Source organism: Acanthopagrus latus, chromosome 4, assembly GCF_904848185.1.
Source record: "Acanthopagrus latus isolate v.2019 chromosome 4, fAcaLat1.1, whole genome shotgun sequence".
NCBI classification, from domain to species: domain Eukaryota; kingdom Metazoa; phylum Chordata; class Actinopteri; order Spariformes; family Sparidae; genus Acanthopagrus; species Acanthopagrus latus.
This window is the reverse complement of record NC_051042.1, coordinates 29,750,185-29,773,711: the sequence shown is the minus strand read 5'-3', so window position 1 is coordinate 29,773,711 and position 23,527 is coordinate 29,750,185. Positions and strand designations below refer to the sequence as shown.

General features: G+C 39.7%; 2 protein-coding genes across 9 annotated transcripts in view; one reads left to right on the top strand and one right to left on the bottom strand.

Annotated features, from left to right (window-relative positions):
* The window catches only part of hcn4 (hyperpolarization activated cyclic nucleotide-gated potassium channel 4), a 77,204-nt gene extending 60,747 nt beyond the window's left edge, over nt 1-16,457 (bottom strand). For 2 of the 4 annotated variants that reach the window (XM_037095401.1, XM_037095397.1), the window contains exon 1: nt 9,743-11,285. In XM_037095401.1, the coding sequence (XP_036951296.1) occupies nt 9,743-10,440 (698 nt within the window). In that variant the 5' untranslated portion in view covers nt 10,441-11,285. Of the gene's footprint in view, nt 1-9,742; nt 11,286-14,325; nt 14,373-16,327 lie in introns of those variants that run through there. The other 2 variants (XM_037095399.1, XM_037095398.1) reach the window with 2 other exon arrangements.
* rec114 (REC114 meiotic recombination protein) overlaps nt 16,176-23,527 on the top strand; it is a 59,146-nt gene continuing 51,794 nt past the window's right edge. For 2 of the 5 annotated variants that reach the window (XM_037095418.1, XM_037095419.1), the window contains exons 1-5: nt 16,176-16,574; nt 18,736-18,825; nt 19,387-19,449; nt 22,424-22,507; nt 22,887-23,060. In XM_037095418.1, the coding sequence (XP_036951313.1) occupies nt 16,491-16,574; nt 18,736-18,825; nt 19,387-19,449; nt 22,424-22,507; nt 22,887-23,060 (495 nt within the window). In that variant the 5' untranslated portion in view covers nt 16,176-16,490. The remainder of the gene's footprint in view (nt 16,575-18,735; nt 18,826-19,386; nt 19,450-22,423; nt 22,508-22,886; nt 23,061-23,527) is intronic. The other 3 variants (XM_037095417.1, XM_037095420.1, XM_037095421.1) reach the window with 3 other exon arrangements.

The following is a 23,527-nucleotide window of genomic DNA, read 5'->3' as shown; positions in this document are numbered from 1 at the left end:
GTATGAGGAGATATCCATGTCAGGATGGGATCATCATTTTTTTCCTCCTGCACTGTTGTTTTGGAGCAACACTGCACAAAAACAGAGGTAAATAAACGCTAAATTAATGCAGCTTAAAGGCTGATGGAAAACCCTCACTTGAAAACTCGGAGCATGAAATCAAATCAAATTGGAGAGGAGACGCGGTTTATCTGATTTTTTTTTTTTTTTTTTTTGCTGGTCTGCGTGAGTAAGCAAAAGCAGAGGCTTATCTGACTGTTAAACCAAACAGGGCAGGGTTTATCATGTTTATTTGTTAGCTCTATCATTTCTTGATTGTATATGCTAAACAGGGTCAGGGTCGGATTTATACACAACAACTTGTGCTGCTGCTGCCTCCCTATTCAATCCAACGCTGGTTAACTTTGCTGTGCTGTGAGTAAAAAAGAGGACATGCTATCGACTATGGAAATGGTGAGGATGATTCAGGATCCCTCCCTCCTCCCCCCATGGCAGAGGAGAGAGAACAATCTGTCTCTCACCACTCCTTGTCTCATAATCCAGCCATTTGTCTGAGTCTTCTAGACACCCAGTGTGTGGCAGGGCCAGGCCAAACACATTGATCCAGGGAAGCATTTCCTGTGAATCACGCCAGCCACACACAGAGTTCTTTATTCAGCGCACTGGACTCTGGTCCTCTCTGAGTGGAAACCCCACTGTTTCCAAAGCGCTTCAGTCTGCTATACATTCTTACAGAGTAAACCGTGGAGAGGTCCTCGAAGGAAATGTCATCCCCCTGCCATGTCTGCTCTGCACGGATGTGAGATTAGCAAATGGACTAATTTGGCGCAGGTGAATTCTAAGCACCCGGTGTGTGAGGATCTTTATATCTAGAGCGCTCACTTTCCCTGATATCTCAACTCCACTACAAAGATTTTCCATACCGTCTCACAATTTTTTCTCTCATTTCGGTTTATGTAACTTCAAAATTACTTCAAAAAATGAGTGAATAAAATGAGATCACTTGTAAGATGTGGAATCTATTCACAACACATGAGGTGGTTCTAATCAATCACACATATAAAAATATCAAAATGATCTGAGCATGAAATGTTATACTTGATCTTGGGAACTGTTATTTGACTAAATCTTTTTAATTGAAGGTCAACTTACCATCTTTATTTTCTGTTTGATTTCTGTTCTCTTCATAAGCATAAATGTAGCTGTCATGGAGTTGGGTCAATCAAATAAACTTTTAGTAACTTTTCAACAGATTATAAAATGAGCACAGAGCAAAACTCTATTTTGCAGATGAAAATGTAAGTGTATGGTACTTAGTGAATTTAGGTCTCCTTGACTGAAGGTTTTCTGTAAAAGACTTAATGCTATACATGCTATTAACTGCAGTTAGTTAAACACAGATTTACACAGTAGATCATAAAAACTATACGATCTTATCACCGTGAGAGTTTTCTTACATTTCTCACATAATAAGAAAGACAGAAAGTAGTAAAAGAATTAAATGCAATGACAGTCTAGGCGCTGAGTAACTGTCACTATTACGTGGCGCATTTTCGTCCATCACCTGCAGGTGGAACTGATTATTGTTCCTGGCACATTCCACTAATTGGCTCTGAACTTTCCCGTGAAGCTGTCTTTGTAACGTCGAGCCTCTTACATTAAATATAAAGTGCTTTTTAATATGGTGTTTCTCATTTTTGTGTCCACCCCCTGGAGCAGCGTATCAGTGCCAGTTTGACATCTTGGCCATTTCCTATCTGGGCTGATAGGGGAAAAAAAGCAATCCAATTTCAGAGAGACAGGGGGTGTGAGAATCCACCTGGGACACCGGCAGGGCTGGAAAGGTCAACCTGTACTGGATATAGCAGAACGTGTGCGAGGAGGGACGGACAAGATGGGGCTGCAGCGTGCATACAGAGGTCAACACAAGGGGAGGAGCGAGATGGTTATTGTAATATCCAAACTATCCGTGACACGCTGGGTCATTTCTTGGGGAAAATAAAACACTTAGCAGTCTCTCAGCATACCACTTCTCTACAGCTGAAGGACAAATCAGGGTCAAAATATAGTTTGCAATTAATATGTGAGTCTATTTTAACCTGCATGAGGTACAAAAGGACTGGGGCTTTCATAAATCAGACCGGTTTGTGTTTCAGGTCAGAAACAGTAATGCACTGAGATTCCGTATAATGTGAGTGATTGTGTTTTGGACCCTCATTGCATTGTTAAAAATAGTAAATCCCACCGTCTGGCTCCTAACTAGGCAAGAAACAAACTGAAAAAAAAAAAAGTAGTTGCAAACATTATTCTCCCAAGGTCTGTGTGGAAAAACAGTGTGCCTGGACCTGAATAATAGACATCAGAGAGAATCGATAGCGAACAGGAGGTTTAACCCTGGCAATCTTAATTATTTATTCCCACCATGCTGACAATTCCCATAAAATACAGGCTTAATTGCTGGCAACCAAGTTATTTCTTGCTTTCAACATTTCTTATGTGCTATCAATTGTTCATCATCACACACGGATTACTAAAAAGCAATGCTGAAAGTGAATATCCCCAAGTCTGGTTGTCAATTTGTTGATGATGTAGAAGTGTGAATGACTTCCTGTAATCACAGTAAAGAATGCCCTCTTGGGTATCATTGGAAGATTACACCTACATAATCTGTGTTGATGTTGATTGCTTTTTTTCGACCAGCGCTGATTACGTGTCAGGTGTCAGATTTGAAATTAAAACTAAACGTGCAAAATGAGATTTACATCACCATTTAGATGGGAAACAATCGCCTCTGTGTCACAGTCGTAAAATAAGGAACCATACAGCAAGGCGTCGCTGCAAAAATTCGCTGCATGTCTCCACGGAATTACAATCAGCTGCACAATTCATATGTTAAGTGTCACTGTAACCTTCCTTGTCTGCTCAGATCTTCCCCACATGAGCAGAGTGGACAGGTGAAGTCAACAAGGGAAATGTGTCAGGTCGTTGCACGGAGAGAGAGAGAGGAGACACCTAATTTTTTTTTCCTTTCTCTCATTTTTTATTTTTTTTTGCACTCGTCTCTTTTCCAGAACAGGAAGTGGTACTAAAATAACGCCGTAGCACAGCCAGAAGCAGAATGTGTCAACAGGAATACAGAAAGGTCCACAGAGGTCTCAGTCACTCTAACGTCACACACAAGCCTCTTCGAAACGTGACTGGACTACGGGCCCATCGTTTGTTCAAAAATGCACATTTTCTCCATCAACCGACCTGAAACGTTGAGATAAGTGAAAGTGACATCTTTATCTCTGGTCAGTGGGACAACAATCACATCTGTCCAGCAGCAGGAGAAATACATTTGACACTGAAAATGTGCTAAAAAGAGGAGTAAAAAAAAAAAAACTCGAGAACGGTTCTTGGCTGACTAGTGCTGTGTATCCACCTGGAGAGATTATAAATTGATGTTGCAGTGCAGAGGATGCTGAAGCGGGAAGGACAACATTACATTTGTCAGGTGACCAAAAAATACATCAAGCATTTCCAGCTGGGTGACATGTGGCACTTAACAGAAAATGCTCTCAGCGGCAGGTTTTTTTTTTTTTTTTTCCATTTTCAAAATGTATATGATGTCCAATCAATCAATATAATCTCACCTCGAGATTATCATCACTTCGCCAAGGTTAAACTCAGCTCTCTGCCTAATACGTAAAGCTCAATTAAATGACATATCAGCAGGAGGAGGGGACACACACACACACACACACACACACACACACACACACACGTGGGGTGGAGAAAAGGGCCTTTGTTTTACAGTTGTGATCACATGCACGCCTATACAAGTGTGCCCGGCGAGGTCACACGGTGCCGTTCAATCATTCTGCCACTATGACAGGCAACCTTCCACCCACCGGCCACGCACATCCTCCCTGGGCTCCCTCCATTAAATAAATTGTGCTGTAATAATCTCTTGGCTCCTAATATTCGTGGATGAGCACAGCAGTCTATTTTGATTACCCCACTTTCAGGCCCAGCCAGAACCATCTGTAATCCCCATGTTTTACCCTCACTAAATTAAAGGAGGAATTATTTAATGGAGACCGAGAGGAATAGAGTGTCATTCATCCTATGTGGTGTCAGAACGCTTCTTCCTCCAACCTTCCCATGCAGATTAGCGCTGTAAGACAAGAAGACGTGGTCCGCAAGGGGCACGCGCTTACACTCTCCAGCCTGGACTCAATTCATGCATCTTTTATTTAAAAAGATTTTGATCTCATATGGTTCTCGCAATCATCATCATTAAGACTTGCTGGGCTGGAAAACTGTCAAGAACTATTTCAGTGAGGCTCTTAAAGTGTCAGCTATCGCATCCACAGCACCTCGCCTTGACCTTTGTGTAACTCTCACCCAGACTACGACTCCTGCCACCAGCCGCACAAAGGGGAATCACCCTCGCTGCGGCCGCGTATGTTTCTCCATCTCATTTTTCAATAAAATCCACCGATGGCAAGCCGGAGGCCCCCGCGAGACCCAAACAAATCAATAGCACAACGTACTCTCAAATCAACCGTAATCAACCTGACTGAAATAGAGAATGCTGTTATTTAATCTGATCCCATACACTCACGAACACAATACACAAAGACACGCACAAGTGCACTCAGGTACAGTAAGAGTAATGCATCTTTAACAGACAGCCTGCGGCTGGAAGTGGCTGTATATTCTTGATAAGGACCGTAAAAGCTAAGGTGCACATTTTGTGTAATAATATCTCTAAATTCATCACGGGAACAACAACCATGGGTTTAATTTCCCCCCAGACTTTTCACAAAATACAAGGGCAGTCTGAGAGCGGGTAGCTACAATTCTCCCTTTATTCTCATCAAGCACAAGATTTTGTCCTTATCAATTTAGTCGTCTGAAGACTGAGATGTGCAGATATGCAAAAAGTCAACATAGTTATGCTAATATTGTGTAAAGCTGTCCAAAAAACAATGTTGTTTTTTTTCCCAATTCAGATTAATGGAGGATGTTGAAAAAATGCTATGACTCACTTTAGTAACAGAATCAGAAACTGGCGAATTTAATAGGTAACATAAGCGCCTTCAGGAACTCAGTGCACATTTTCATTTAGTCAACACTTTGCCCAAAACTTACTTCCCCTTTAACTATAACACAGCCTTAAAGTGTACATCGGTGACTACATCTGCTCTACTTTTCTTTAATGTATTCTCTGCACAAGAAATAGAGAAAAAAAAATAACAGAAGCAAAATTGTAAGATGTCTTTTCAGAGGATTTATTTTTGCCACTGTCTAGGTAAGTGCCTTCTGGGAAACAGAACTGGGTGTGCGGGAGGAATAAAAGGCTGCTGAAAAAAGTGGACTTTGTGAGAGGGGATGGGAGGATACGCCTGACTGTTGCAAAGGGATTTAACTGATTGACAGAAACGGCAGGACAGCCGACCCCCCTCTCTGATAGTGTTGGCAACATGGTTCTCAAGGAGGAAGAGGGGTGGGTGGGGGGATTAATAGAGCCTTCAGTGCAAAGAAAAAAAAAAAGTTCTAATGTGCGACATCTTCTTTTCTATCTCTCCAGGGAAATGTAGAAGACTTTCCAACAGATGTGTCCTCCGGGCTCTGAATCACAAGATAATTAAAAGGCACTTGACGATCAGAGGGCTGCGTTCTGATATTGTGCCGCATCGTTTGTCTAGAACTTGGCACAATAGGTTTGCATTGATGAGGATCCCACTCAAAGGGCTCAATGCAAACAGGTAAAAAAAAATAAAGAATCACCTGGTTTTCATCATACCGAGATCCATTATGTGAGAGGGGCATCATTTTTTTGTCAATCAAGCACTGAATGATCTATCATCTGTGAAAGGGGCATAAACCCATGACTTTTAGACAGTCTCTATTTACGACCGAAGACTCGCGGCTTCGAGGGGTCTCAGTGTGGATTTCTGGTACAGGAAACATAAAGCACAGAGACAAGTAAGCGAGCAGAGCGCCACAGATGCATCCAGCGAGGAGCAGGGCAGAGAGAGGGGGCAGTAATCTCAGCATCAATTATATCGTTCAACAATCCTATCAAACCCCCACAGATACTTTACTGTCAAGGACAGTAATAATCGTCCTTATTTCTAAAAACTAGATGAATCTGTCGTATTGTAGGAATGTTCATCTCCTTTTTTGGTCGGCCCTGTAGATGTCAGTCGGTTAAATGACCACATATGCTCAGTGGGAAGAGCTTGTTCAGAATCGAAGGGAGGCTGCTCAGGCTTTGGATCTGGAAATGAGGCTGAAGATTGGATTATGATGCCATTTTTTAATCCGTCTTTTTCCCTCGCAAGATATTGCTCCTCCCTTTGCTTCTTAGCGTTATACAATACTTGACAAGAGGAGATTTTGCTGAATTCCGGCACAGTGATGACTATGTGATTTCTCGTGACACTCTAATTTGAGCTTACAGTGCCAAAGCTTTGATGCAGACATGGGAATAAAACTTTTTAGTCACAGAGACCTTCTTCTCTTCTCCGGGCCCATTAAAAGGTCCCCACTCGTGTCGTTGTGTGCTTTAATTACGGCCATCTTGTCCTGTCTCTGCTGCTGATTTTGGAGGAAGTATCACGTTGCTCCTTCGGTTCACTTGAAATAAAACAGTGGCTGTAAGTCATCTCAGCATGCTGTGTTAACTAACTGATATAATGTGCTATTTTGAATATTTTTATCCTGTGAATTAAGATGGTGTTTTGTCTTGTCTACAGAGAAATATACAAGAATCTTTTTCCAGAGATAGCTGAAGCACAGACTCATACTTTTTTTTTCTTTTTACTCCCCTGATTGAGTGCCACATCTGCGGTTTTAATTGTAGAGTTGAGTGATTACGTAATCATAGCTTGGAGTGATTGAACCACAAGCAAACTGCTCTCAGATCGCCAAAATGTTTAATTATGGTAATAAACAGTATCCCTCCTCAGACCCCGAACAAGTGGTTGGCTAACCTCATTTTTTTAGAGCACTTCTCGCTCGGCGCATTTCCATTTATCTGTTTATTTTGGTACATCTCGCTGAGAGAGACACTCGTGTGCATCTATTTCAGCAGAGGCCCCCCCTTGTTTTCGGCGTCTTGCTCAAAGACACTTCAAAACTGATAGCTGGTGCCAAGTCTCTGACCTTTCGGTATCAGGACAGTCTCCCCAAGCCCCAAATCACCCTTCCTCATGACATTTAACACAGTGAGTAAGAGAGCAGAGGGGGTCAGAGTAAACACAACCAGCTGGGAGGAGTGTAACAAAAATGGCAAACTGTCTAATACATGTCTCACTTGCTGATGATGACCTGCCTCAACCGTGTGTGGATTTAGAAATACGAATTTGCTAATCAGCGACGTGTTTCAGTACATCGTTTTCACAACTAAACACACACATTAAACAAACTCTCTTTGTTTCTGTGACCGAATTAACTGAATAAACAAACTGACCTTAAAGGACGACATAATTTCATACTGTTTCACTTTGTTTAGATGTGGCGGACCCCGCCAACTTTCTAGCTTCACACAGTGTTCTGGGGACCTTATCTTCTTCTTGGGACAGCTTGTTTATACAATTATGGAGAACAGTTTGTGTTACTATCTGATTAATACTGTAAATATCTAAGCTCTGAGTTTGAATTCCTTTCTCCAAAACTGCTTACTGCCCCTTCAACAACCTTGTGCTCCCTCCAAATGCCTGTGACAGGCCTGCACTTGTTTATGGGATTTGACTGAGCAGACAAAAAGTATTACATGGAGACAGACAGATTCTTAATGCAGAATAAACCAATCACAGACTGGAAAATGACAGAGCCCAACACCGGATATGGTTCTTCCTGAAATGTTGTTCATCCATCTCCGCTTTCTCCTTCTGTCTACCTCTCCCTCACATTCACACGATTAAAGATACTTTTTCCTGACAGCAAAAGACAGCTGACGTTTGAGTCCATCTTTAAAAAAAAAACAAAAAAACAAAACAAAACCCAAATTAGACTGACAACATCCAGTGGTGTTAGCCAGCACACTGTCTTTATCACTTCTCACGGGATAAAAAAGGCAGATAAATGTGTCTGTTAGAGTCTAATTCAGCCCTCTTTCCACTGGGCCTGTGAACAACTCGCACCGAAACTCACATGTCTCTCAGTCAAGTCAGACATCTTGTTCTTGAGGTAGAAAAAAGACACTTTCGTGGTAAGTGAATTTCTATATCACATGTCATTACCCGATCACAGCCAATCAAACACCCGGCAGGCTAGACAACATCCAATGTCACAGACAAGGAGAAATACAAGATGTGTAATGACGATCTCGCTATAGATCCTTTTAAAGCCTCCACATCATTTAAATGGTGGGAGACGCATATGTGAATTAAATGTCAAGGCTGCAACAGCTTGTGATGAAACACTCCTGTTACCTGTTTCATTAAGCTATAGGAGCATGTGATCAATTAAAAAAAACTGCAATAATGCAAGCTGTGAAGTAGACTAAATAAATGTCTTTGTGAATCTGATTTGACTGGATATGTTAAAAGAAGCAAATTATGCGAGCGCAATTCAACCAAAACCATCTCACTGTGTCTGGCCAATCTAATAATATCAACATCATACACATGCTTGTGGTTACTATAGTGTGTATAGTGGGCACAGAGTGATGTCTGAGCTACAGTAACACAGTTCTGACTGTAAATAACAAGTGTTCACCGGCACTTCTTAGAAACTGGTCACCCGAGATTATACAAAAAAGTCCAATATGCATGTATTAGAATTTAACGGTTTTATTTCACCAGTTGTTTAGAGGCATCCTACGACGCTGCTCTAAACGCCCCAAAGCGAGGATGAAGCACCTTATCTGGTCTTAGTCAGCAGTTAAGAGCCTCCATGTGGCCGTGAATCAGATGCATATGGCCAATAACAAACTCAAGGGCACTAACAACGGATAGGAATCTGTGGGCCAACAATAGAGCGCTCCTGGACTTTGTCTGCTCAGTTCTGCAGCTGTAGTTTGTCACAAGCGGCAGACAGCCCTATTAAATGCACACATCAAATGTGTTGATCACTTCAAACCTGCCCTGGAGCTTTAGCTATTGATCGGAATGAATTCAAATTAAAATGACTTAACCCTGTTACTTTTCAGAATACCGTGTAGCTACAAAAGGGGAGTAAGGAGGTCGACGTGTGAGCGTTAAAAGAGGATGCGAAGTGAAGGCCGCATGTCGCCTGTGCACAGCTTTATCAAATAAAGGAGAATAAAACCACTGGGGTGCTTCAGATATGCTTCCTTTTTGGACAGCATCTGCACAAGGAAGGTAAATTGGCCTGATTAACAAAAGGCTGTGTTATCCCATAACACAACACAGGCCTCCTGAGTAATATGTGCATACCCTGAAACTAATGAATATAATTCCTCTGCTGTATTATGGCACTGAAAAATCCCTTACTAATCTGTGAACTCATTAGTTAATTGTAAGATTCTTTATAAAGCATAAAAAGCAATTGATTACAATTATGACTTATGTTAAATGTCATCTCAAGAGTGAAGGGGGGGGTGAAATAAGTGATGAAGGAAACAATGAATGGGCAGCTGGTGAGCTGATGTTTTTTGCCCTAATAAACGATGAAGAGAGTGAGGAAAACATCTGGGCCTGTGCGAGGCATCGACGCTATGGTGACGCTTCACCCTGAACCCTTTCGTTGTTTGGCAGCGTGTGTGTGAGGTGTCTAAATTTACCTGAAATCACTGTAGGGGTGAATTATCCAAAATCCGGCGGATTTAACCCGCTCTTGCTCCCGTTCCACCGCCTTCTCACTCCCAAACATCCTCAGGGAGAACTTGTTGACCCCGGGTTGAAGCATCGCTCCAAACTGTCTGTGTATGAACCCAGCTTGATATAATCTCTCGTCGTCCGGCAGAATTTGGTCAATGCCATCCAACTTTATAAACCCTGACTGCTGGTCTGGGGAATCTTTTTGGCTCCCGCCGCCGCCGCCGCCGCCACCGCTGGCCCCCTGCGCGCCTTGATCCGGCGGCCCATCACCGATGGCTCCGGGGGGGCTCTCCTCGCTCGGGGTGACATCCCCGTCGGTGATGAGGCGCCTCTCCTCCGCCGAGTCAGAGTCGTGCACATGCCGACTTGTGATGGACGACAGGCTGCCTCGAAACCTCCGGCAATCTCCGTTCGAGCTGGTCTTCATCGGTCTCCCTATGTCCGTCTCCATGATCACAGACTCCCCACTTTTGGTCTCCCCTATGCCTTTGCAGCTTCCCCCAGAGGTCGGCGACGGCGACGGTAGAGGCTTCATCCTAATACTCTTCCTCCGGGTGTCCTTGTCTGCGTCTTCTCCTTCGCCCATTATAGATGCTTTCTGTCCAATGTGCTGAGGCAAACTGTAGAGCCTTTTACGCATGGAGGAGTGCAACCTGTCCATTATGACATTGAGACGCAGCGGAGAAAATGAAATAAATCCAGATTTTGTTTGGGCTGTATTGTAACGATTATTGCCACCAGCCCCGCGCTCCCTATCTGTTTGTGAGTGCGATCAGTCTGGAGCTAATCTGAATCCCTGAAAGCCTGCTACACATGACATGGACCGCCGTGGCTCCACTGAAACAGATGAGAGACACTCTTTTTCATCATTAGACTACCTGACAGTTTGCATATGTCCTCACACGCAGCCTGGGCGGTCCGCTTGGCCACTGCGTCCCCGATGAGCATCTTTGTGCCGCTCCGACATTGTGCGCAAAAGTGGAAAAAACTGCTTGAAAGTCACCTTAGCGTGACATGTGAGGGACGTGCCGACGGACCGTGATACGGAGACGAGGGAAAGGTCATGCACGACGAAGGATGCGCTTTTCACCAGATGTCTTTGCCAGCAGCCGTCAAACAACGCGACACAGCCATGCAAAAATACAGTAGAGCATGCCAGGGACCGCTGACATCACTGATCCATAGTCATGGTGCGTTTTGGCGAATTGTGAATATTCATGATGATGCTGATCTATTGGGTTGCCATAGGAGCGAGAACTGCAAATAAGCTCAGCCCACCTTGTTTAAAGGGGAATGCTCTTCCCATTCTTAAAACGCTCTCCGGTGCTCCCAAGTTAAGGCTACAGGTAGGCGATGCAAACCCCATTGTTCAGCCCCCCCACCCCACGGTGGGCTTCAGTTGGAAGGATCGAGGTAGCCTATTCGCCTATTGCAGTTTGAGCCACTGCGTAATTTGCGCGCACAGATACAGCTGAGGCTCGACAATAATTTGTAGCAAAAGGTGTTTTATCAAGCAGGCTGGTTCCTCAAATTACAATAAATACTACTTACATTAAAACAATATTTGTCTAGTTACTGATTTCTATTTTTATGGTGCTACCATACTTTGCTAGGACTGTTAGTTTGAATAAATAAACATAATTGGAAATATTTTGTTTGACTATCACGCTATCTTTGCCTTTCAGGATAATGATGAAAATGTGAGTAAAACGTCATGTAAGTCAGATTTTTAAAAACTGATGATGTTTCAGTTTGGTTTGGAGAATGATTTTTATATTCTATTACAGAGGAAAATGTCATCTTACATGCAATATAAATGCTTTGTCTGTGTCATTGAAAGCAAACTAAATCCAGAGGATATTTTGCTCATGTGAAAATACTTGAAAATAAATTATATAATATAATATAATATAATATAATATATATATATATATATATATATATATATATATATATATATATATATATATATATATATATATATACACATGTTTACTCCCCATTTAAAAATAAATAAATCAGATTATAGCGGCAGTTGCAACTGCATCAACCTAGTTCCCAGAGAAAAATGTTGGCATTTTACAAATTTGAGAACCCTGGATTCCTCGGTTCAAATCATATCATCATATCATGTTCACATTACATGTGTATTTGCCAACCTCCATGTCAGGAGGTTGATGACATAGTGGTTGAGTTACAGGTCAGGGGATTTCCTGCCAAGGAGTTTCATATGTAAGCTTGACACTACTCCACACTCTCCAGTTGTGTTAGTGGTGACAGCACCAGGAGAGTCTAAATGTGATGTTTTCCTAACCCCAACCACGTAGGTTTTGTGCCTCAACCCAACAAAAGTCTAAATCATAACCTGAGTTTTGTCACAAAAATAAAATTGAAACCTGAACCCTAAAGAAATGTAGAATTGCAACATAAAGATACGTAGTTTAAACATATAGGTGGTTAGCAGAAAAGCTTATTAGGAGTGGTTAATCAGTCCAATTTCCTGATTCGATTCTGATTATTGAAGTCTTGATTCGATTACCAATCGATTTTCGATTGTCGATTTGATTTTTGATTATTAACAATTATTGATCTTCCATTTAACATCAGTCAGCTGCTTAATTATTTTACTTCTCTTTTGAGTAACACCTCACAGCACCTTCAATATTGTATAATGTAACTGTAATATCAAAATTATTATTTTTTTATTTCGTTTTGAATGTAGTCTTTCACTGAAAGACTAAAGTTGCCAAGCTCAGCAGCCAGATTCATGTTGGAAGCATTGTCGGTGACGAGAACCAGGTCGTGTTTCTCTATTCCCCTCTCGTCTGCCATTGCTCTGAGAAACTCAAACATGTTCGTGCGTGTGTGGCCATCATCCACAGCTTTCATCTGAAGTACGTAGGACATTAGCTTCTATTAACTGCTGACATAATGAGCTTTAATGGTCACATATGAGACTGTCACGCATGAGACGGTTTGTATTACAATTTAAAAGAAAAAAAAAATCTTTCTTTTTAAAAATCGATCTTAAAATCGAAAGTTAATAATCGACTCATAATCGTCAATATTGTAATCGCGATTAATCAATAATCGTTTTTTTTTTCACCACCCCTAACGCTTACAGGCAAAATCTATTCTTGTGATTGGGTTGAATGCGTTATACATTGCACCAAGTAAAAGTTCTACCAGCTGTTTACAAATATACACATATTCTCAAGTGCCCCCTGTCCAGAGTTTTATTAACAAACCCTCTTGTCAGCTAGATACAATTTCACGGAGGAGAGAGATGAACACAAAAGTACAGAGGGAGTGCCAAACACAGCTTCGAGAAGCAAAAGTACAATTTGAGACAATTTTCTCTGGTGATACACCGTACACAAAGCCTACCCTGGGCTATATATTGGTCAGGCATAGAAATATTGGTATTGATATTAGGTTATTACAGATAAGCTTTTGTAGGCAAACCGCAGAAAAGCCCAAACATGGCGAAGGTAATTTAGAAACATCCATCTATACACCCATTAGCTGAACCTGCTTACCTGCAGCGAGAGGCTGGAGCCAATCTTGGCTGACATTGAGAGGCGGGGTACACCCCGGGCAGTTTAGCAGTCAATCACAAGTCTGACACATAGTGACATTTACAATCAGTGATTCCATTAAGGTTTGTCAATCAGAGAGCACTGACAAGTTGATTTCTGACAGTAAAATGCCATGTTTAGTGTATATCTTGGAAAAAAAAAAAATATTAGGAAAAAAAAAGGTTATGTGTCGTGTTCATGTTAAGCAAAAAAAGGCTACTTTGGATCTTTAAACCAGATGTCAGATTTCATATTGGTATCTGCTTCAGAAATCTAGTATTAGTCATGTTAGCCCAAAGAAAACTTGATGGTGAGCCACAGACCAAAAGCAAACACCTATTGTCCTGTAGTTTCACGATGCTAAAATAGTACCAGGAGGAAAGTTTCCCTAATTGACTGACTTCCTGCAGAAAATGTCACACTGCCATCATGCTCAGATAATTACAAATTGAAGTGGAACACTCAAGAGCACTTCATGTAAAAATAACATTCATTTAAAATGAAATATTAATTATTTAATTTGCTGCATTTTTGAGAAATTACAGATGTTAATTGGTGCCAGGGGGTCATTGCAAGACTTAGCATGTGGTAGCTGTTGCAAATGCTGTTTTCACACCTTTTCATTTAAGACAAAGAGAGAGAGAGGCCTGTGTAAGTCATTAAGATCACCACTACAACACACATCATTAAAAATAAAGGCTGTCCATATGCTCTTCCCATGCTTTGCATCCCTTTGGTCACAGTGCTAAACTGTCCGACATGCTATCAGTGTTTCGCTCCTCACACTGAACCTGCCTGACGGTTTATCCAGTAAGAATTTTTTTTAACACGTTACAGAATGCTGACGTCAATGTTCAGGGATGATACTGCAAAGAGCTGTTAAAAGGTAAGTGGTCACAATTTTAATTTATTCACTTTTGATTTATTTGCCATCCATTTTCTTTGCCATCTTTGGTCGTATGTCCTACCTGCGCTGCACTGTGTGTGTCTCATTAGCCACGTTAGGAGCTGGATCCTGGGGGGGGGGATACAGTGGAGAGATCAGACTGGATGTTGAGAAGCAAACCGATCTGAGCTGGACATGAGAGACTGCTGGAGTGCTGTGCCATTACATCGGTCATGTCAATATCATGGCTGATGTTTAAGCTTGATGATTGATAAGAGGAAATCACAGAATGCAAGATGCCAAGATTGAGCTGAACTTTAAAATATCCCACTGTATATATCTGCATCACGGCAAAAAAACAATAATAAAAATTCTGATGGATCTGCACTATTGCTATGTGTTTGTAGCATAACATTGTTGTTCTTTTCATTATTGATTACATTATAGACACGAGCAACACATCGTGGTTCTAGAGAGTAAACTTTAAAAAGACCACCAGGTCATTTAACAAAGCTTGAAAACACTCAGAGACTCCTCTGGAAACTCCAGCTGGCAACACACTATTCAGTTGATTCCCACACTCTCACAATAAAACAAAGTTAATTTAGTTAATTTGACCGGGCATTTTGATATTAACATACTTCATGCAAACTGGGATAAAATAAACACCCATACATATGGGCTGAAGAGGCATATTTTTTGTTTTCCTACATGAATCAGTCATTATGTAACTTTCTTAGAGTAACAGCTTCAAAATCATTTTGACGGTACAGTGTCTTGTAACACAGTGAATAGTGTCTCTCGTCTCAGCCCCTCTAAATTCCTGTCACTTGTTTCTGTAACCTCAGTGAGAGGGTTAGATTACTCTTTACATACTTGTTCACTTCCAGGTACAAGATTTCAAGACATAACATTGTATTGACATACTGAGTTTTGTTTGTAACTGGCACCTACATTAGATATAACAAATTGTAAGAGACCTAGGATTTGTATTTACAACTGTGGTGTTGCACTCCTGTCAATTTTGACATTATGGATCCATTTTTCTGTCCTTAGCTTTTACAGTACAAATAAAGAAAACATATTATATTAACAATTATTGCCATCAATTTGGCAATATTAATAACTTAAAATTCAAAGTACCACAGACGTACTCGTCCCCACAGTCACATAGAAAGAAATTGACATGTTTTTTTCTACCATTTACAATTCAGTCATGTATACAAAACTATTAAATATACATAAAAAGAAATTCAATTCCAATTAAATATTCAAATACATATCATGAAAGTAATCTATCTCCTGGAGCGTCGTCATTGGTGCCACAATTAAGTGTATTATTTTGAAATAAATATCCCATAGCTGACATCTACATCCCTTCTTTGACCTGTTTCCTGATGATCAAGGAAGAAAGGACATGGTTAAATCCAAAGTGTCATTGCAGTTACAACATATTTTCACATGCGTCTCAAGATATCATATGAAGCTTTTAGTTGATGTCACTGGTTTGTACTTTATTAGTGTTATTATAGTAAAAGAGTAGAATACAAATGGACTGAATTGCACGATTTGGTTTTACATGATTGAACGGTTTGATGCCCTGCAGCGGCCATTTTGTAAGATCCATTTTTCATGAATATTGTCACTTTTGTTACCTTCCTTATGGATAACACCAGTTTAAGGTCATTAAGCTATCATTTAAATGTAATTAGGGTTGAGGAGTCATGGACTGATGTGGAATAATCAAATTTAAATGTTACACAAGGAAGTCAACATTCAGACATACTCTTCCAAAAGTATGGGCTTCAGGTCACCAGAAGAAGAAAGACAGTGAATATGCCTTTTAAAATATTTTGTTTATTTTTTTTAATACTGAAAAATACACTATATAAATATAGATTTAGTGTTTGGCCTATATGCCTGAACTGTCAGTAAATACTGTAATGCATTTAAACAGGCTGTATGTGCTGTCTATCTCACGCACAAGTACATTAAAGTGGCATACAGGGCTGACTGCATACTAATATCTATACAACAGTGTGGGTTTTACCCTTACTGTGAATATTTTAAGTTTTTACACCTACTCTGCTTTCTCTTCAGCACTTGTTTCAGTCCAGTATCCGACCAGTAACGTTACAGTCAGCTCCTACTCGACTGTCCACAGCATCTTGAGGCCAGCACGGTTAGCAAGTGTTGGTTATCAACAACAACAACAACAACAAAAAACTTGGCCCAAAGTGACTGGAAATGGCCACCAGCCGGACATGGAAGTTAAAACGCTATGGGCGTTTCGTTCCCGGCTCCGCTGAGACTAGAGGGCAGCCGTGGAAGGTAACCGGTGGTTAATACTTTTGATACTGAGCTGCGTGCATCATGCTAGCTAGCTACGGTTAGGCTAACGTTAGCTTAAGTTAGCTATTCAGCTATTTAGTTGCTTAGTTTGCGTGAATTAGCTATAATGTTGTAGGTTACAGCTAACTTCATTACAGTTGTATTGGCTCATTATATCATTACTGTGTACATAGTATGAATTATATCGTATTATAATATATATATGTATACACTTTATATATTGTATTTGGGAGCTAGCATTGCCTATTAGCTAGGCTAACTACTGACGCAGTTTCTGGCCCCCATGTATGTCAGCCTTAACCTTAAAGCATGTCAGGACACCCAAGCTTGGAAAAAGGCTGGAGCAGATAAATGTGTTAGCAAAACTCAATTTTAAGGAATAAACTAATTTGAGAAGTCCTTAAGTTAGTTTAAAATGTGATGGCAGAAGTTGTATGATATGGAAAACCTGAATTCAGTCATATTGATACTGATTTATGGTGATGACCAAGAAAATCATTTATTCGGATGGACAGTCTCGAACAAAGCAAGGCATACTGTAAGCAACTATAATCTGCTGATAAATTCATTTACCGGTAGTTAGAAAGAAAGTAGAAAGTTATCCATTTACTGTAAGCACAACCACAATTGGATTGCTTTCATTTAAAGTAAATCTGTTCCTAAAAAATTATCAGGTTTGCTCACACAAATGATTCCTGGTTGAGAAGAAAAGTTAAAAGAGTGAATATTAATCTGTCTTCTTCTGTGTAATCTTGAGTAATCATTAAATAACTAAGCATATCAAATTTCAAACATAAGAAAACCAATCATGGTACTACAGTCAAATTGATGGTCTGAAGATGTTTATATTGTCTGAGCTACTGTTAGAAAAATCAAGAGGTATTCAGTTAACTATGATATAAATTTGCCTTTACTGCTTACAGATTTAATTTTAGAAGCTGTGAAAATAATTTAGAGCCATTTCCAGTTTATGCTGGAGAGAATTCATCTTGACTGATCAGAGTCTGTTTGTTGGAAGCTTTACTCTCAAGTAAAACAGTTCTGCAGTGATTCACAGCCCTGATTTAAATTCAGCTTTGGTCCTCACATGGAAGTTGAAAACAAGATTCTCACATGCACTTCAAGACAGAAAACCAGATCGCTAGAAATAAACTGAAATGTGGCAGAATAAATCAAATCAGTGTGAAAGGGATAAATATCTGTAAAATATCAGTAGCAGCAAACAAATCCAACAAATTAGGTCATAAATTAGATTTGTATGAAAATAAATACAGAATCCTGAGATTGTTGCTCTTTAAAGTAATATATATATGAATTATATAATATATTTGAATATACAATATACTGTAGGTCTGTCTTCAACTGATTATGATAATGTGAAAACAGATATTGTGTAAACTTGAATGGTCCCATATTAGGGCTCAAAACATGAGTTGCTTGATGGATTAGCTGATTAGCTGTCTTTTATGACAGCAGGCATTTTGACTGACAAAGTGGGAAAAGCACAGGTGTTACTAATAACAGTAATAATGGTTCTATTATATTCAAGTGGCCCATGGAGCCATGACATTGTGACAGTAAGCCAACATGCACCCATCACTAATCATTGATTTTATTATTTACACCTGTGCTTGACCTGTCGTGACATGTCCAAATGTATTTGACACAGGCCTGCAGTAATAAGATACCTTGTTACTTTTTGACATTTCAGACTATTTGATAATTTCTTGTGGTTATTTAACAGTTTTAGTTGTATTCTGTATAGTCTATATTTCCTGTTGATGACACGCAGTTTCACAATTGTCTCTCATATTATTCTTCTTCAATTTTCCATCTGTCAGGTTGCGTTTCAAAATATAAGTTTTGGGCTGTGAAGACTGAAATGTGGGGATACTGTTGTGTGCTGTGTTGCTCTTAGAATTGTGGTTTTGTCCTTCATTAACTGAATCAGACTCTAGGTGGCAAGCTGGAGCTGTATGTTTAGCTAAAGATAGGGATGCATGGCTGTTAAACCAGAGCCTACCTACATTACACAGTATACTGTGTAACAGCTCTGGGAATTAATATAAGATGGAAGAAACCCTTGAGTGAGTAATGCACTACAATTTTGCATGGGCCAATATTTTCTGCTCTTCACCAGATATTTGAGGCAACTGGCAAGAAACCGGAAATTGTCCTCACAGTTGTGGAATCTGGATACCTGCTGGTAGTTCAAGGACAGAAAAGCTTGGTAAGAAGGCTATGTGACTGTGCTGACTGTTTAAGTCTTCTGTTGTTGTGTTTTGTTTTTTTTTTTTTACATGAATTGTTTCTAATGATATGCACACAACAGCTTAATATTTAGCTTTACTTTTCGGGAATCTGGTAAACCGTGTATGCTTGGATCCAGCCCCATGGCTGTGCTTAGAGTGAGGTGCTGAGAAGGCTTGTTTTAAAATGTAACCCATTTCTTAACATCTTCCTTCCAGATGTGATTTTAAACCCATACATTTGATTAATGTCAATCTAATTCAAATTAACTGTCATCCACCTGAACTGTCTGTATTAATAGTAGCAAGAATAATCCTTAAAGGAATTGAAACAGAAGCGTTTTTGGTTTAACAAATGCTTTATTATTATCTCACAAAATGTTATGTCCTGACTTCTGAGCCCCAGATATGACACGGTCAAAAAAATAATAATTGTGGCCACAATATAGCTATAACGTGCGTAGAAAATACTAATTCGAGGCCACAAAATAAGTATAATGTGCAAAATACTAATTAATAATATTAATATTATTCCTGGACAGCTGGGTAAGCAAATCGAGTGCACCTTCTCTAGAAACTTCAATAGCCTACGTGATGTCCTTGAGGTGAGCGTCTTTTCTTATTCTGTTGTAGTCAGTATCTTGTTATCCTGCATTTAGGCCGTTATTTAATTAGACCCATACTTTGTTACAACAGGTAGCTTATCTGCTGACACCTCACCCGACTGACAAACTTTTTATCCTCATCCTGTTACTACACGTTGTTTTGTTGTGCTAATGTGTAGCCGTAAACTCATTTGTATGTACACCAGCTCCTGCACACACAAATTAGTTTAATGGCTATTGCAGTTTCTAGAGAAGGTGCGCTTGATTTGCTCACCCAGCTGTCCAGGAATGATATTGATATAATTAATTAGTATTTCCTGCTCACATCATATCTACTTCGTGGACACAAATTAGTATTTTGTGGCCATGAATTAGTATTTCATTTGCACGTCATATCGTATATATATTTTTATTAACACTAAAATGGTGGAATACTATACCGTATGTAAATGTATGACCATCAGGTTTCATACCACGGTATAGCTTGAAAGAGATGTATTGGTGCCTCCCTAGTCTCCCTCAAGATAGACTTTAATCTCATATATCCAGAGAAGTGATAAATATAATCATCAGTAATGTGAAGTAGATCATCATCACTTTGATTTTCACACAGACTTCTAGCTCATAAGACCTTGTCATTTTGACTTTAGACTGTAGCAGGTGTGCAAGTGATACTGTTGCATAGGTGTTGAAGTGTTCTTGTACTTGAAGCTCCGTCATTAAAAAATAAATTGTAGCTACAGAGGAATGTCTTGAAATCGTTTAATTCTGCAGCCTCAATAATCATTTTCTGACACTAGTCATCTGCAGTACACCACTGTTATTATTTGTTGTCCTCCCTTATGTGGAGGAAACATTGAATATGGATTAATTATTAGGAAGGCTGCCCCAGCCTTATATTACTGCATTGCCACTTTCTCCTAAAAAGTTTACATGCATCATGTCTGTCAACATCTGTTGTATCTTTTGTATTCATTTTTATGTATTGTTTTTTTTACCTGTTACTCTTTGTGAATAGACAGAATTTAACAATAATTACTTATTATTAATTATTTTAATATGACGACTGTATGAGCAGTATGTAGTGTCATTTTTCAATTAAACCTTACATAAAATGGCAAAATAAAGAGTGAGTGCCCGAATACCTCAGCATATATTCAGGGAGGTAACTCTGTAACAGGAATCTGCTTTCCAGATGAAAGGCTTCGATTAGGGCCGTCTGAAATATTCTGCTGAAGAGCTTGACTTTTCTGCTCAAATCCTGAGGCATTTGACTGGATTGTTTTCGTAAGGCCAAATGGCCCATCAGAACTTTTTAAAACACGTTAAAAATAAGTGAAAGAATATTATTGGGAAATATTTTGAGGTTCAGGCTCACATGAAGCTTAAACTCACTTCAAGCTTGATTCAGTCTTTGCGGTGGTTGATGTGAATTTGCATGCCTTGATTCAGTTTCTGTTTTATATGCCTCACAGAGCATGGACTTGACATTTGTTGCCCTGTTGTGCGTTGGTTTGGTGCCAGCCTTGGCACAGCAGAGTGACATCTTAATTCCTAAAGTAGGCCAGTACCAATTGTGGACAATCAGGGCAGGGGATTGTTAAAGTCTCAATTGTGTTAAACTATTTTTTTAAGCAGGTAACCCTTATCAAGGTGTGTCAGACTACTGCAGAAGCCTGGTGAAGCATGTAAGATAGAAAAAGGAGATCATGAATTTTGGGGCTTTAGCAGTTAATGTGGCCTTTGGACCAAAAAAGTGACCTTTCTGCCCTGCAGACAACAGAAATTTGAGGAACTACTCAATGTCTCATTAATGGAGTTCTGGCAGGTGACACAGCTATCTTGCTGCGCCAGGGTGCCGAGCCAGACAGATATTCAGGTCAGACTGCAGAGAGCTTTCACCGAGGATGATGGACTGGTCCATTATAGATTGGTGCAGTGAATGCCCGGGAACTTTCAATACAGAGAGCTTGGGCCTATAGGCTACATGATAAGCTCTGAAGGAAACTTTTGGAATTGGTTTTGAACAGTACTGACATTTTCTGTATCAGAGAGCAATAATTGTAGAGTTTATGTACTCTACTTGAAATATGGCTCATCTAGGGTTAACAAGCATCACTTAACAAAATAAAATCAGTCAACTGTAATTGTATATATTACGTTCGTTCATGTGAAACATGCAACAGATGGTGATGATTTAAAGGAAAAACCAGCATAAAGTGATTTAGGTAAGTGTTGCCCCACTATGAGCCGGCTCAACTCAGCTTTGCTTTAATGAATTGCCAACCGTACAGTTGATCACCTGAGTGAAAATGAGTGTCGAATAATGTGTTTAATTTGTATGCAATAAAGCTTTTGAATATCCCACACAGAGCAAGTTTATCGACAAAAATCACAAGCCTATCTCAATTATATATTTACTTATATATGGTCCAGCAAATATATGTATTTATGTATTTACTTTATCTAATTGCAGTGTAAATTTCCTGCAACTTCCAATTTCTAGCAATAGATCACTTGCTCCGTTATTCCCTGGTGCATTGCCATTTTTCTAAGGAAAACCCTGGTAATGTACCTTTGCTGTTATTTACAAAGTAAAAACAAATGCATGTGTAAAGCACATTTAATAAAACAGACTGAACACAATATTAAGCTATTGTTGTTTGATTCTTGTGTACAAAACCTATCATGAACCTCAAGGCTAAGGTTAACTGAGTAAACAGAGACCCCTGCAGACAGTTTAGGGAAACTCTTTTTTTCTGTCAGCTTGATAAAAATACTGTCTTTTATACATCAGTTTTATTCCGTAATTTGAATGAGTTGAGCGATTGAGTGGAAATCAGTTTGCTTTTACTTGGTGTAGTACAAAATAATTCGATTTTACATTCTGAAAAACACTTTTTTGTATATGTTTGGATTAACCGGTTCACTGTCCTGGCTACTATAGACATTTATCCTCTTGTCTTTTTCTCAGGACACAATCTCTTTGCTCTGCGGCGCTGATGCACTCAAAGTACAACAGAAATCTGATAACCTGATGTTTCGATTTACTGTGGAGGTGAGTCGTGACATGCATTGCAATCCCACAGTGAGCAGTGTTTTCTCAAGGTCTGTCTTAATTCCTTAATTCCCTTGCAAGATCAAGATTGTTATATATATCAGACTATAACAAACTAAAAGGAGAAACTAAAAATACTGTGCTGTGATGAATGGCCTCTTAATACTGTTATTATGATCTAGATAATTTGTTAATTTGTTAAATGTTAATGTTCAGCCAACAGTAGTCAGAACATCAAATTCACCAGTCTCCTCTTTGCATACCAAACCCGATTTTTAACTGAATGAGATGCCGATTTCACAAAAGCAACATTAAAACCACGGAGTTTGTTTTCATGGGTAAAGTTTAGATTGACAGATGCATTTGTGGATTTCCACAGGGAGAGGGCCGCATGATAAGGATGCAGTTTGATGGAAGTTGCAGGGCAGAGGCTATAAAGGAGTGTTCGAGTGCTGTGGAAAAACTGATGGAGTACATGCCTGTCACCACTCAGGATGACGCCCCGCTGCCCCCTAATCAGTCCCCTGCTGAGGTCTCAGCGCCAGTGTTACAGGTTGGCTGTGTTACAATTCAGTAAACACACTTTCTGTAATGTAATCACAACACACTGATCAGATTTTTATAGGTTTGAAATGTGCTGCCCATAGAAATTCCCTAAAGCAGACAGATTGCGTAAGTGCTAACTCAAAGCTGTGAGAGTCTGGTTTGTGGCTGTACACAGTGAAAGAGCTACTGCTTTTTTTTTCCTTCTGACATAGTTTGGTAGAATTTAAAAATTGATCTCCTATGCTTCCATACATTATACAGTCCTTTGTGCATTTTTTTTCTAGAGTTATAAAAATGACATCATATATATCATTATCATATAGTCATTACTCACTGCTTAATCAACAGTTTTGTAACAATGCTTTGATGAACAGTGGCCATATTATCCTCACTAGATGGTGCTATATACAGCATTGTCTTATTATTGGCAGTGACACAACATCTACAGTAGATGGACTCAGGAGTACATACTGC